Genomic DNA, 12969 nt, shown 5'->3' on the forward strand with positions numbered 1-12969 from the left:
CCCCCAAACATCCAGCGATAAGATCGAAAAGAACAGGAATCAGTTTTCCACAAACAGATCACCAAATGCTTGAAGGATGTAGTTTAATTCTCTGTTTAAATTAATCTGATTAGAGGGGATCTAAGACTGTGTGTTTAGGCTCCCTTCCCCACTGCTGTGTCAAGGCTCCACGCTGGGATACGGCATCAAGGCAGATATTTCAGCAAGCTACGGCCTGCGGCTCGCTGCAGAGAAATTCCTGCAGTAAGACTCCAATAACGGCAAAATCCGATTCTCCGGAAGGGTCCAGGAGCAGGAGACACCGGGCAGACCCCACACTGCAGAACCGGTTGTGGTTTATTGAAGCGCTCTGGCCACTCCGGCCGCGGCTCCTGCCCTCCCGGCAGCCCAAGCCACGGGGCCGGGGGTGTCTGGGGGGTGAGATCCTGACCCCCCCTCTGGGGCAGACGCTTCGGCAAAGGCCGCGGAGCTGCAGGGGCGAGGGAGATTTTAGAAGCAGCAAACCCAGAGTAAAGCACCTTGGGACCAAATCCACCCCAGCTGCCGTCTGCTGCCAGCAGAGACGAACAGCTGGGGGGGGGGGCTGGCGAGGGGGGAGCCCGGTCTAAGTGACATTGGCCCAGTTCGGCCTCTGGTCAGCAAAGGTGGCTCCTGCAAAGGCTGCTGCGATCACACAGGGTTAATGCATTCACACCCTGAAGAGAGAGCGTCGAGGGAAGGGGGCCCTTCGTCATTGCAAAGGCGGCAAAAAACCCTTCTTAGCGGCCAGCAAGCTCCAGTGGCCACGGCGGCGTCAGGAGTTTGCATTTTACACCCCTCGCTCAAGGGGTGCGGCACCTCGGCCAACCCCAGGGACGACTCCCTTCCCCTTCCCCTTCGGCTGCGGGGAGGCTGGTACCTGCTGGGCAGCGCCAGGAGCAAACACCGCGGGCGGGCGATGGGCAGGAGCAAACACCGCGGGCAGGCAAGGGGCATTTTCTTTGTCCAAACCCAGCGGGCAGCTGCTGGGGTTCAATTAACAGCGGTGCCAACCCAGGATCGCCCCCCCTCAGGGTACAGGGGCAGGAGGTGACAAGTCCTGAGACGTCTCGTTTCACCCGAGGTACCGCTCACATCCCGGAGCCCCCTCCTGAGTTTCTTGGAAGCCACCACTGGACTCAAGGTCAAAGAAAACAGCCGCCTTTAGCGGACAAGCAGCCCAAACCCCAAACGCCCTCCCAAGATGAGTAATTCTCCCTTTGCAGAAGGCGTGGGGCTACGCACACCCGCCCCAGACCTGTCGTGGGGATGGGAACGGAGCTCTGTCCCAGTCCTACGAGCAGAACCAAACGCCTTCGCCACTGCCCGGGGTCTTTGCAAATCCAGAGGATTTTTCCTGCTGCTCAGCAGCAGCTTTTACAGAGATCCCCAATTTGAACAGCCCCGTCCCCTGCAGGGCGCTGAGCTGGAGGCTGCCCGCACCCCCAGGCTGGCAGGGCAGCCACCCAGGGAGACATATGGCTCCGTGAAGGGCAAATGCCATTTTTAAGTTGTGTGCACCGCCAGGCAGAGCTGCATTTACAGCTCAGCCACGGCCCGGGAGCTCCCGTACTATCTGCTGGTGCTGCCAGTCGAAATCATCCCATTGCCATGGCAACCGCATCCCATGCCCTGGGCATGCTAATAACGCTTGGGAGAAGACGAGTCCCCAGCAGCAGCCTCCGGATGCGGGGAGGAGGGAAGCCCCAGTCACTGCGAGGGCTGGAAACGGGAGAAATTCATCCCCGCGGAGCTCAGAGAAATTGAAAAGCCGTGGTTGTAGGGGGGGGGGAAATAAAAAAAAAAAATAAAATCTGAAAGACAGCTAAAAGCCCTGCTTCTTGCATTTACGGGAGCACCGTACCCAGAGCGGGCTGTGCCCTGCTCCAGCCACAGCCTGGTGAGGGAGAGGAAGAGATAGCCATAGACCACACAGCCTGAGCTAGAATTAGGCTTCCGCTTCTGTCAGATTTTTGAGGAAACCTCCCAAGGATTTGAGGCAGCTTTTTACTCAGCCTTCAGCCCCTACAGACTGTTGTGAGCAGGCAGGAGTAATCCGTCCGTCTGCGCTAGGCGTGGGATGCAATGCACAAGTTGAGAGTCCTCCCCTAAGATTAGGCATCTCTTTTTTTTTTTTTTTTTTTTTTCCTCAGCTCAGGAGATCTGCTTAATAACGAAAAGGCATTTCAGTCCTTGGGGAATTTAAGGTCGGGGGTTCCTGATGCAGGAGCGGTGACAGTTCCCCGCCCCCCGGCCCACCGCCAAAGCCGGCGCTTCCCCTGCCCAGCCAGTACAAACACAGACGCCCAGATTCCTGCCACGCACCAGAGAGGGGGAAAACCATCTCCTATGCATCAGAATCAACCACAGTAATAGTCAGCAATAAATTAAATCTTAATGAGAAGGCAGCGAGTGAATTGCCTTGGGTTGGCAGCGCGGGAGGCAGCGTGTGTGTGGGAACGGGGCATCTGCGGGAGCCGCGGCGAAGGTGGCTCGTGGCAGCAGACCCCGCTCTCCCCCTTCTCAGAGTCACAAGGGAGGAGGGAGCCGAGCTGTGGGTCCCTGCTGCCCTCCCCACAAATAGGTCTTGGCTGGGGAAGCAGGGAAGGGGGAGGGTGTTTATTGCTCAACCTGCCTCGCTTTCAGCGGCGGCGTTGGGCACCGCACGCCAGATCCACCCGCGCAGTTACCAGCCACCCTCACCCACGGGGCCCAGAGCTGAAGGCTTCCAAAACTGGGACCAGCAGGCACGTTGGTGCCACCACGGCAGCTTCCATGGGGCACTGAGCCCCAAGTTTGGGGGCAAGGGGTGTCCTGCCAGCAGCTGAGGGGGGATCACGCTGCCAGAGCCCCTGTACGCTCCCAAAACATCCCCCCCTCTGCCCTGGAGCCCTTCGCTCCCCCTCTGCTGCAGGAACACTCGCTTCCTAAATTATTCCAACAGGTAGAGAACCACACAGGGAACAGAAGTCACATTAAGGGAAAATGGAGCTTTGAAAGGTCCTTCGAAAAACCCTCCGGGCTGCACAGGCTTCAGGCACAAGCAGCCTGAGAAAAACAGGGGGGAAACTGCTTCAAACCATCCCGCTTCTGACAAACTGCAGGGAAATAATTAGTCCCACGCACCCTCAGATGTGACATTTGTGTAAAGTCTGCTGCCAAGTAATGGTTATTCAGGCACGAGTAACCTTTCAAGAGCAAATGGCAGCCAGGGAGGAAAAAAAAAACCAACACCCATGCGAGGTACCTGGAGGGAGGTGCCCCGGTTCCTACTTCTGGCTGATGCTACAACAAAACCCAAACGCTTTGCTCCTATTTTGGCAGGAGCGTCCCGGTGTTTTCCCTGCCTGAGGGGATGGGATGCAGGAGGGTGAAGTGGGGAGGGAGCCAAGTTTCGGTGGGTCTCGGGGACTGCCTGATGCTCTGTGGCTTCGGCGATGCTGCGGCAGCCAAGCAGGAGGGGTGAGGAGCCCGGGCAGGGAGAGTGCGTGTCAAGCCCTCGGCATCCCCACAGCTGCTCCATCAGACACGGATTATTTTAACAACTGATGGAGAGGAGCCTGCTGGTCTCGGGGGCAGAGCCGCCAGACGGTCAGCAGATTGGCCTCGCACCTCGGGGTCTCTCCTCGCAGACACCGCCGGCATCCATCCTCTGCCTGATTAGAGCTGAACGAAAAGGGACACGCAGGGTCCCTCCCCCCGCGGGGGGCTGCTGTCAGATGAAGCCAAGCGGCACGCGAGTATGTGGGGCAGAGGGACACGTGACGGAGCAAAGGCTCGCTCGTCCTCGCTCCAGGCTGGTGGAAAAATATCCCCTTTAATCTGCAGCTCCGCAGGACCTCGGGGGATTACGCCCATCGGGAGAGACGCGAGGAAAAGCCACCCCGGGTTTCACACGCTGCCGAAGTAACTGAACGGGCAGCTGAGGAGGAGCACGGCGAGGGCAGAGGCAGCTTTGGGGCAGAGGTTGTCTGCCCTGGGCAGGCAGCCAGCCCCGGCTCAGCGTGGGGCATCTGCCCCCCCCCGGACACAAACAGCCCAGAGCTGCTTCTGGATCACGGCGGCACCTCCAGCCCCGCAGGTGCCACCCACGGAGGGGGCGGCCACTCGCTGCCCTTGAAAACCCACAAAAACCCAACGCACGCAGTTCCTGCTCCAGAAAAAAAGGAGCTTTATGGCCCGCAGCGAGACCCTGCGTACGAGCCCTCGGCAGGAGGCCCCGGCCAGGCTGCGCCGGGCCAGCCGCAGCCCCCAGAGACGAGGCGGTTTTGGTTGTGTTGCTAAATCAGGTCAATCGAGTCTCCTCCGGCCAGAGAGAGCCTGTCTGGTTCCCGCATTGGGAGCTGTGGGAGCGCAGCAAGCCCGAGGCAGAGGGAAGTTTACGCTGCCGTTAGCGGGGAGTTGCGGGGCTCCCGCGGGCGAACCCTCTGTCTGCACCCCACAGCCCTTCCCCGGCACTGCCACGGCAGAAGGAGCTCACCCGAGGGGACGGCAGCGCGACCACAGGCAAGGCGAAGGAACCTCCCGCAGCGGGGCCGTGAGAAAGCAAACACAGACCCCCTCCTCCCGTCCACCCACCAGAAACAGCCCCACGGCAGCACCCGGGTGCCAGTTTCCCTGTGGCCACACCTGGGCAGCATTTTCACCCTCCCAGACGCAGAGCGGCAGCGTGAGGGCTTCCCCGGGGATCTCACTTCCAGATCCACGGAAACCTCCAGGCACTTGCACCCCGTCACATCCCAGTCCCGCCCAGAGAAGCGCCTTCGCAGGGAGCCAAGCTGAAGGGCCCTACTTGAACTTTGGAGCTTCTCACAAGCTGGAGACGGAGTTGAACTTCTCCAGTAAAGAGACTGGTGGGACCCATCTCTAAACCCTCGTGTAGGCGCAGCGAGGCACCATCCAGCTGCCCCACAACGAGCCAACCGATGCAGGTCTGTCAGCTACAAGGGCCAGGCACCGTCAGCAGGACTCGGCACCCGTATCTCTTCCTCCAGCAAGACTGATTTACACCATCGATGCTGTGTGAGACGACCGAGGGTTTAGAAGAGCCTCTCCAGCCCCAAGTGTTGCTTGTACTGGAGTACAGGCTGCTTCTGGCAGACTCGCCCAGCACGCAGCAGCAGTGCAGACGTTAGCAAATACACCGTCCCTTCACCACCCACAAACCTGCACCTCCGAGAGGTGACAGTCACCTCTGTGCAGCTGTGCCGTGGTTTTGGGAAAGGAAAATTAAACTAAGGAAGTAATAGGGTCCGCTCCGCCGAAAAGGCTCCCAAGTTCACATCCTGCCTTTCAAAGAGTTGCTGATTCTTGGGGACAAGCTTAAAAAAAAAAAAAAAAAAACCTGTTCTTTTTTTTAATAATAAAAGCAGCGTCACGCCGCTTTGCAGAGGGCTTGCAAACATCCTACTACAGAAGAGCAGGCTGCAGAGGAAGAGTTCGGTTCCTCCCAGCGTTTTCGGGGAGAAGCTGCCAAAATGGCTGGTGCAGCCCTCCACGTGTGCAGCTGCTGCCTTCCCCCAGCCCGCCCCAAAAACTGGCTTTGCAGAAAGTAACCGAGAGCCCAACTCTGCAGGACGGAGCTTCGCCGAGACCCTCCCATTGCCCACCCAGCGTACCCCTGCCAGGGCAGCGCAGGGCTGGAGGAGGCAGGAGAAGCAAAACCCGCGGCCAGCAGCTCTAGCACGGCTGCAGGGTTTTGCTCTGCCAGTTCTGCTTTCCCGCAGCACAGCAGCATCTACCTCACCCCCGTCCCCAAGGGCTCTGCCAGCAGCTACCGAGGGTGTCGCAGAGCAGCACGCTGCCTAAGGAGAAAAAAAAAAAAAAAAAAAAAAAAAAAAAAAAAACAAACCAAAAAACAACCCAGCTTGTTTTCACAAACCTGCTTTAATCCATAATGGAAAGATTTCAAGCGAACGTAGGAGAGCAGGGGTTGCCAAGCTGCGGAGTCAGAAATCACTTCTGGAAAGGGCGCTGCTCGTCACGCCGCTCCCCCTTCCCACCGCTGACCCCCCAAAAACAGAGCACGGCCTGTCCCGCCCTCCCCGCGCTGTGTTTATGGGAACAGACCAGGCTTCCCGACGGAGCTGGGTTTTTCCACACATTTTTTTGGCCCCAGGCACGGATAAGCAAGTTTAGGAAAGTCAACATCCATCTGCCCCCCTGCAGCAAGGTCAACGCTGGGCAGCCCTTGCTGCAGGCTCAGCCCGAACCCTCCGCTCCTGGCTCCAGGGATGGTGCCTGGCTGCTGAGGGCTCCTCCGGGCAGGGCTGTGGGCAGCTGCTGAGCCCCAGAGCTCTGCCTGAACCCCCAAACTCAGCCCGAGCAGGGTGAGCTGCCGGCCTAGGGCAGGAGGAGCGGGGAGCAGGGCAGCGACAGCGGGAGGACCCTCACCCACCCAGGCAGCACCCCCTGCCTACAGGGGAGGGTTTCTTGGGAGAATGAGCTCACCCACCATCTGCTTTGCTCGGATGAGATGGTTTAGTCTTTAACACTAAGCGGGCACCACACACCTGAAGCAGGAGCACATACTCTCCTCCTAAAACCAGGAGCAGCTGGGAAACATCACCCAGGTGGGTGGAGAACACCCGGGGGTGTTGGGAAGGAGCAGCATGGCAGGGTGAGCTCGGGAGGAAGAGGAGTCATCTGCGAAGAGTCACGGGGAGATTTCCTCTCGCCCACCTCTGGCTTCACCCACAAACGCTCGGGGTTGTGCACCCCATGGCATCACAGGGTTGAACTCATCTCCGGTAGCGCCCACCACAGGGAGAAACCAGCCCTGGAGAGATGGTAACAGGCACAGATGGGGTGGAGGGAGGGTAGCGGAGCCCCTCGGAAGCGTTTTGGATTTCCAGCTGCGGATTCCAGCCGCGAGAGGTCCGGGGTACCCAGGCAGCACCCGCAGAGAGCCCTTCCCGAGCCCTCCGGCAAACAAGACGCTCCACCCCGAAGAGGCTTCGCTGACATTCGCAGCCTTCAGCCACGAAATCACGGCGTGACTCGGGAGCTTTCCCACAGCCCAGATCCCCTCCCCACAGAAGAGACACCAGCGAGTCCTGCCCCAAACACAGCGGAGGTACCCTGGACCCCCCCCAGCACCTCAAAGCCACGTGTGTTGGGGCTCCTTCCCCCCTTCCCCAGCAGCATATGGGGACAGCAGCTTTCATTTACACCAAGACAAAAAGCCGAGGCTGTTCTGAGCTCCACGGCACACAAAGTGTGCGCACCGAGACAGAAAGGCAGTTCTTCTCATCCAGAAACTCGGCACAAATAAAGCATGGGATAAACACCTGGACTCTGTCCCAGCAACACAGTTGTTCCTCTTTCCCTTCCTGCCCCCCCAAAAAAACTTGGAAGATCGCTTTATTAATGTAGTAGGCTGCTACCAGATGGAGCAGAGAGGATTGCCAAGAACAGATCACTGGCTTCTTGTGAAGCTCAGAGCCGCTCACTAACTTTTTCCAAGCAAGGAGTTAGCCCAGAGGTATTGGGCCGCTCGCTCCGCATGGAAAGGCAACGATTTAACAGCGAGAAATCTGCCAGGGAGTTTCTCTGGGTCATCAACAGGAATTAAAAGTTTTACAGCTCCCGCCCTGAGTCACTGGGCCCCAGTAACACCAGGTGCTGGGTCTAGGTAAGCCGGGCAGGGCAACTGCCGAGCTGGGAGCCGCTTGCCCTGACTCAGCCAAGAGGAATGTCAGCACCGAGATCCCGATCCCCCGGGACACATCCGCACACCCGCCACCGGGTGTGGTGTCTGCGAGGAAAGTCAGCGCCTCGAAGGAAGGCTGGAGTCGGGCAAGTACAGCAGATGGGGGAGTGGGGACCCTGCCGACACACCTACGGGAGAGAGTTTTGGCAGTCTGGCTTAGCCTTTAGCCCCTTTTTTAGGTAGGGGAAAAAAAAAACCAAAAGGCAATTTGTGAGGGGGATGTGGTGATGCAGCAGGACCGGGATCTCCTCGTGCTCTGCACTGGGGGCCAGCCCGAGCCAGGAGGCGAGCGGAGGGTCTGGGCTGGCAGCTCCGACTCCCGGGTGCGTTCAAACAAAGGATGCTGCGTCAGGCCAGCGGCCGCTCCTCCGTGCTGGGGGAGGAGGGACTGCTGAGCAAGTAGGCCATTAACTTCCTGCCAGCTAGTCTGCAGCGGTAAGGAAATAGATAAAAAAAAAATATTCCAGCCCTGTGGGGTGTGCAGGCGGCGGAGGCAGCCCCTCTGATCAGCCGTGCTCCAGCAGCAGGACGCGTGTGCTCAGCAGAGCCGGGCTTTCCCAACACAGGCGCGTCCAACAGAGCGGCTGCTTGTTCATCAGCACAAATCCCGGCAAACCCACAGCTCGGAGATGAAGCCTGGCCTCGGGTCTTGTCTAGATGTCCTCCAGGGAGAGGAGCAAAACCACCCTGTAGCCAAGGCAGAGGCAGAAAAGGAGCCTCTTGCCGGGGATGCTGCTCCTTCTCCCCACGTCCCAGCCCCACGCCAGCTCCCCTCTGCGCTGCCCAGGGAGGTCTCTGACCCCCCCCAGACCAAATACACAGCTTTGAACTCTCAGATGGGATTCTCGAGGCACAAATCCGTGCTGCAAAGCTCGGGGCTGGAGGCGACGGGGTGATCTAGAAGGAGGGGACCAGAGTCCTGCTGCTGCAGGTATCGCCCCCATTTGGGGCTCACAGCCCTGAGCCCCCCAGAGCTCTGCTATCCCTTAGCACAAGAAACCACTTCAAGCCTGTAGATGTAAAGTGCGTATTTGGGAGCAGCTGGTCCCCTTGGACGCACACGCAGCTTTGCCTGCCCTTTACACCAGGCTCTCCCCATCCTTCATTTGCAGAAGCCTCAAACTTCACCTGGATCTTGCCCTTCCTCCACTTGTACCTCTGAGTTCAAAGTGCTCACGTAAAGAGATAAGCCCAGCCTTGACTGCTCCTCCCAGTGACTCCCCGTCACCCCAGTGCCCAGCTGAAGCCAGAAGAGGAATGGTGAGGGCAGGGGACACACACCCCCCCCATCACATCTGTCACCAAGCAAGTCCCCAGCACGGGTGGGCATGGGGAGGGGAGCGTTAACCAGCCACCTTCGGGGAAAGGCTTCACAGAGATCTACGGCTGGGGTACTGTCAGATCGGGAGGAAGCCCAGCCCTCTTCCTCCTGCTCTCTTGAAGAAAGAAATGCAGGAATTTGGCAGAAGGCCACGGTTCAAACAGAGGAGACCCTGTGCTAAGGCATGTTCAGAAAAGCAGCCTCTTCCCTGCCAGGATAAACGTTGCTTTTCCACCCCCTTCTCAGGGGACAGAAGATGTTGCCCCTCAACTCCGACATCAGCAGGAGCTGTCTGGAGAGGGTGGGCTCAATCTGCGCCGTCCTCTGCCAGACGCGCTCGCCTTGCCTGGACATTTCTTCCTCCCCAGGACACTCCGGGGGCAGCAGAGAAGGAACCAAAGCCCCATCTGGGCATTGCAAGCGTACAGCCCCCAGCCCAGCGGACGAGGGGCTGGCAGCTGCCCGAGGCAAAGCCTCCTGTGCCAGCAGTTTTCAGCTGCTCTCACTTCCCTTTGCTTTAAGGCACGGCCGGGCAAAGCAGAAAGAACAAAGCACTGAATGCGGGTTTCCGCACAGAGTTTTGAACATCCAGGGCTACCCTGGGGTAGGAGCGAGACAAAACAGCTGCCTCTTCTTCAGGGAGGCTGCTAAAGGGTTAAGACAGCAAGCCAGCATCAAAGGGAGCTCTGGAGCAGAGGGGGTTGAGAAACTGAGATGGGTCGAGGTTGCGCAGACTCCTTGGAATCTCAGGAATTTCCCATTATTATCCCACTTCCCTTCCAGCAGCTTGGAGGGAGAGAGCACAAGAAGAGGACCCCAGGCCCGTCCCCGCGGCCACCACCGGGCATGGGCATGCCCTAGCCCACGGTGCCAGGCAAGGCTCTCTGCGGGGATGCCCACGATCCAGAGGAGAAAGCTTTGCTCCAGGACACTAAGGAGAGCTCCGGGGTCTGACCTCCCGCAGCTCTCCGCGAATCAAGGTCTGAAGCTCACGGATGGCTGGACCACCGCGGTGGGCTGAGACCTGCCCAGCCCAAGAACAAGCACCCCTCTAATCAAGAGCTCTCCCTGCCCCAGACCGTGGGCTTCCCCCTCATCCAGTTACCCCAGGGCAGTTCCCAGTTTCACCTCAGCAGCTGGAGCTCCGGCAGCGCTGTTGGCCCCCATACAACAAGAACATCACGAGTTATTTGCTACTTTTCACCCAGTTGCCACCCTGCATTTCAGGTGAGATCCCAGGGCACAGCCGCTACCAGCCAAGACTTGAATGCCACAAGTCTCATCTCGGTCCAACGCAAGTTCTGGACTTTCGACAAGTCACAGTTGTCATCAACACCCGATATCAGCCACAACCAACCTATAAAAGAGCTACAGGAGTGGGAGGTTTCCACTAAGGCACCATATGGCTGATGGTTTAAATAGGGTAATACCCGTCTCACAAGGATGCTGCCGGGGATTAATGTTTTTAGAGAACTCTGTGAATGGCCCATCCTATACAAGCACTAAGTAGTAGTACGCTATTGAATTTTCTTTCTAAGAACAGTTAATGGGTAAGAAGCAGATACAAAAAAAAAAAATCTTATTGCAAAGCTGCTTTACAGACATTAAGAAACACGTCAGGTATGCAGAGCTCAGCGCTCGTTGGGCAACAGCAGAGCCCAGAAAAGCCGTACACAATTAAGGGTCTTTCTTGATAAGAAAAAAATAAAATAAAATAGGGCCCAGTGAACATCCACCAATCAGAAGCAGCCTGAAAGATGCAGGAGAGTGAAGTGAGGTGCAGCACGGGCAGCTCGTTCCACCCTGCCCTGCCTCCGCCTCCCCACGCCGCTCAGGAGAGGACTCTGCGTTCCAGCTGTATTTATTTACCTCCAGATGCATTCGCCTCGCCAACACCCAGGGCAAGTGCCAGCGGATGAGTGAATGCACTTGGCCACGAGCCCAGCAGCCTGCAAGCGTGACTCCCGGGTCCCTCGCTGTCTCACACACCCCTCATTCCCCCCCCCAGAAGGGCACTTCTCTCCCCCAACACCTGTATTCGGTTGGGGTGGTATAAACACCTTCTTAGTTCCCTTTAAGGGGATGCAGATTAAGATCAGCTCCGTGTAAACGCCTGCCTGTATTTGAATTTTATTCACCACCTGTCTGCCCAAGCTGGAACTGGAGAGCAGGCATCAGCTGGCATTTAAGCCTGGAAAACACTGGTTTAATACCAGCATTAACTGGCCTGTGTGACTCCTTCAGCTTCTTCACACGCACGCCCAGAAAATGCTGCAGAGCAGCAGGGAGAGAGTTTCTGCAGAGGTCAGGGTTCCCCACACCCCTCATTTTAGGGTGTCAGGTCTGGTGCCCAAGGAGGAAGAGGGTCCAGCAAACCCCACAGCACGTCCCGGCCCGAGGCTTGCTCAGTGGCAACGAGCGAGTAGCAGAGACTTACGCGTTGCAATACGGCTTCTTCTCGTAGCCCTTGTAGTTTTTCATGTTTAGGGTCATCTTGCAGGTCTCGCAGTGGAAACATGCTTTATGCCAGAACTGGAAAGAGAGACAAGAGAATCATTAACACGAGTGACTTGCAAAACAGGGCCACGTCCCCCGAGAATCGCACAACTCAAAACTCAGCAGCTCCTCCAGCCTAGAGGTGTCAGCGGTGGCATCATCCATGGTCCCTGCAAAACCCAGGACAGACCCTCACTAGTTGAGGACCCAAGTAAATCCCTCCGGGTCCTCCCAACGCAGCTTATCTCAAGAGGGCCTCAACGCTTGTGACCCGCATCACGACAGCATCTCGCTTCCTTACCTCCAGACCAGGAACTCGTGGGCTCAGCCCAACGCGGAGCAGGAGAAGCCGCCTACTCAGAGGCACAACACAAACCCCTGTGAGCTGGGAGCTCGTCAGCAGAGTTAACAGCTGGTGTTTGCAGGCTTCAAAGTTGCTGCTTTAAGGGTTTTTTTGCTGATGTTAGCCAAGAGATAGCCAGAAGAGCAGGTCAGGTAAGGCTGCACAGAGACACTGAGCCAAGGAAACGAAGACAGAGGAGCGACGGTTCTCACGAGCAGCAGAGTCCGAGAGGGACAGCGCGAAGGTTCTCACCAGACACCACCCTCCTGCTGCAGCTTCAGCAGCTCCTCACAAACCCTCCGGCCCCAGGGGGTGCAGGATCACCCCAAGCACTCCTCATCCTCACCGTGGGGCTGTCAAGAGTTATGACTGCTCCTGCCGGGGCTGCAGGGCCAGGGAAGAGGAGCTGCTCGCCTGACATTCTGGTGAAAGGATTTTTTGCATCGTCTCCCCCACAGCTCTTCGCACCAGCAGCCTCCAGCTGCCCCCACATCCTACCCGAGATCCGTCAGCTGCACAGAGGTGTACAGCAGCAGAGCTAAAATCAACCCCCCTGAAACTCAGCTCATGGCCCCACATTATGGGTCACACACCTAAAGAACTCGGGACTCCGCTGTCGATCTGTCTTTAACAAAGTTTTTAGGGCTACTCAAAGAAATTATTTCCACTCGGCATTTAACCGGCCCAAGTGACTTTCTAGGCTGGAAGGAGCCCGATGAGAACAGCTCAGCGCTGCTACCAAGCAACTCTGCAAAGCTGCTCAACCCCGCGCAGACCACGGCTGACACTCTGCCAGGCACTAAGTGACCAGACTTTGTGCTTCCTCCGGCAGCCACAGCCACTTCAGGGGTCTGGTGTGACCTCGCGGGGACCAGACCGGGCACGGCCGATCGGGAAACGCGCAGGCAGGAGCCAAGCTGGAGCAGCACAGCAGGCAACACACAGCCCCGTCTTTACTCACTCGAAGCAACGTCTTTACTCACCCCAGGCAAGGCCGTGCTGCCCTAGGGTTGCCCTTCCTCCTCAGCTGATCCCCCTATTCAGCAAGCCCCCCTGCACAGCACACAAACCCCCAGCATC

At 57.8% G+C, this 12969-nt stretch overlaps 1 protein-coding gene across 1 annotated transcript in view; it reads right to left on the reverse strand.

Annotated features, from left to right (window-relative positions):
- The window catches only part of LASP1 (LIM and SH3 protein 1), a 28661-nt gene extending 17059 nt beyond the window's left edge, over positions 1–11602 (reverse strand). Inside the window, exon 1 of the mRNA XM_026864779.1 lies at positions 11488–11602. Coding sequence (XP_026720580.1) covers positions 11488–11568 — 81 coding nt within the window. The 5' untranslated portion in view covers positions 11569–11602. The remainder of the gene's footprint in view (positions 1–11487) is intronic.
- Positions 11603–12969: the final 1367 nt, after the last annotated feature.

Source organism: Athene cunicularia, assembly GCF_003259725.1.
Source record: "Athene cunicularia isolate RWA chromosome 27 unlocalized genomic scaffold, athCun1 chr27_part1, whole genome shotgun sequence".
Classification (NCBI taxonomy): Eukaryota; Metazoa; Chordata; class Aves; order Strigiformes; family Strigidae; genus Athene; species Athene cunicularia.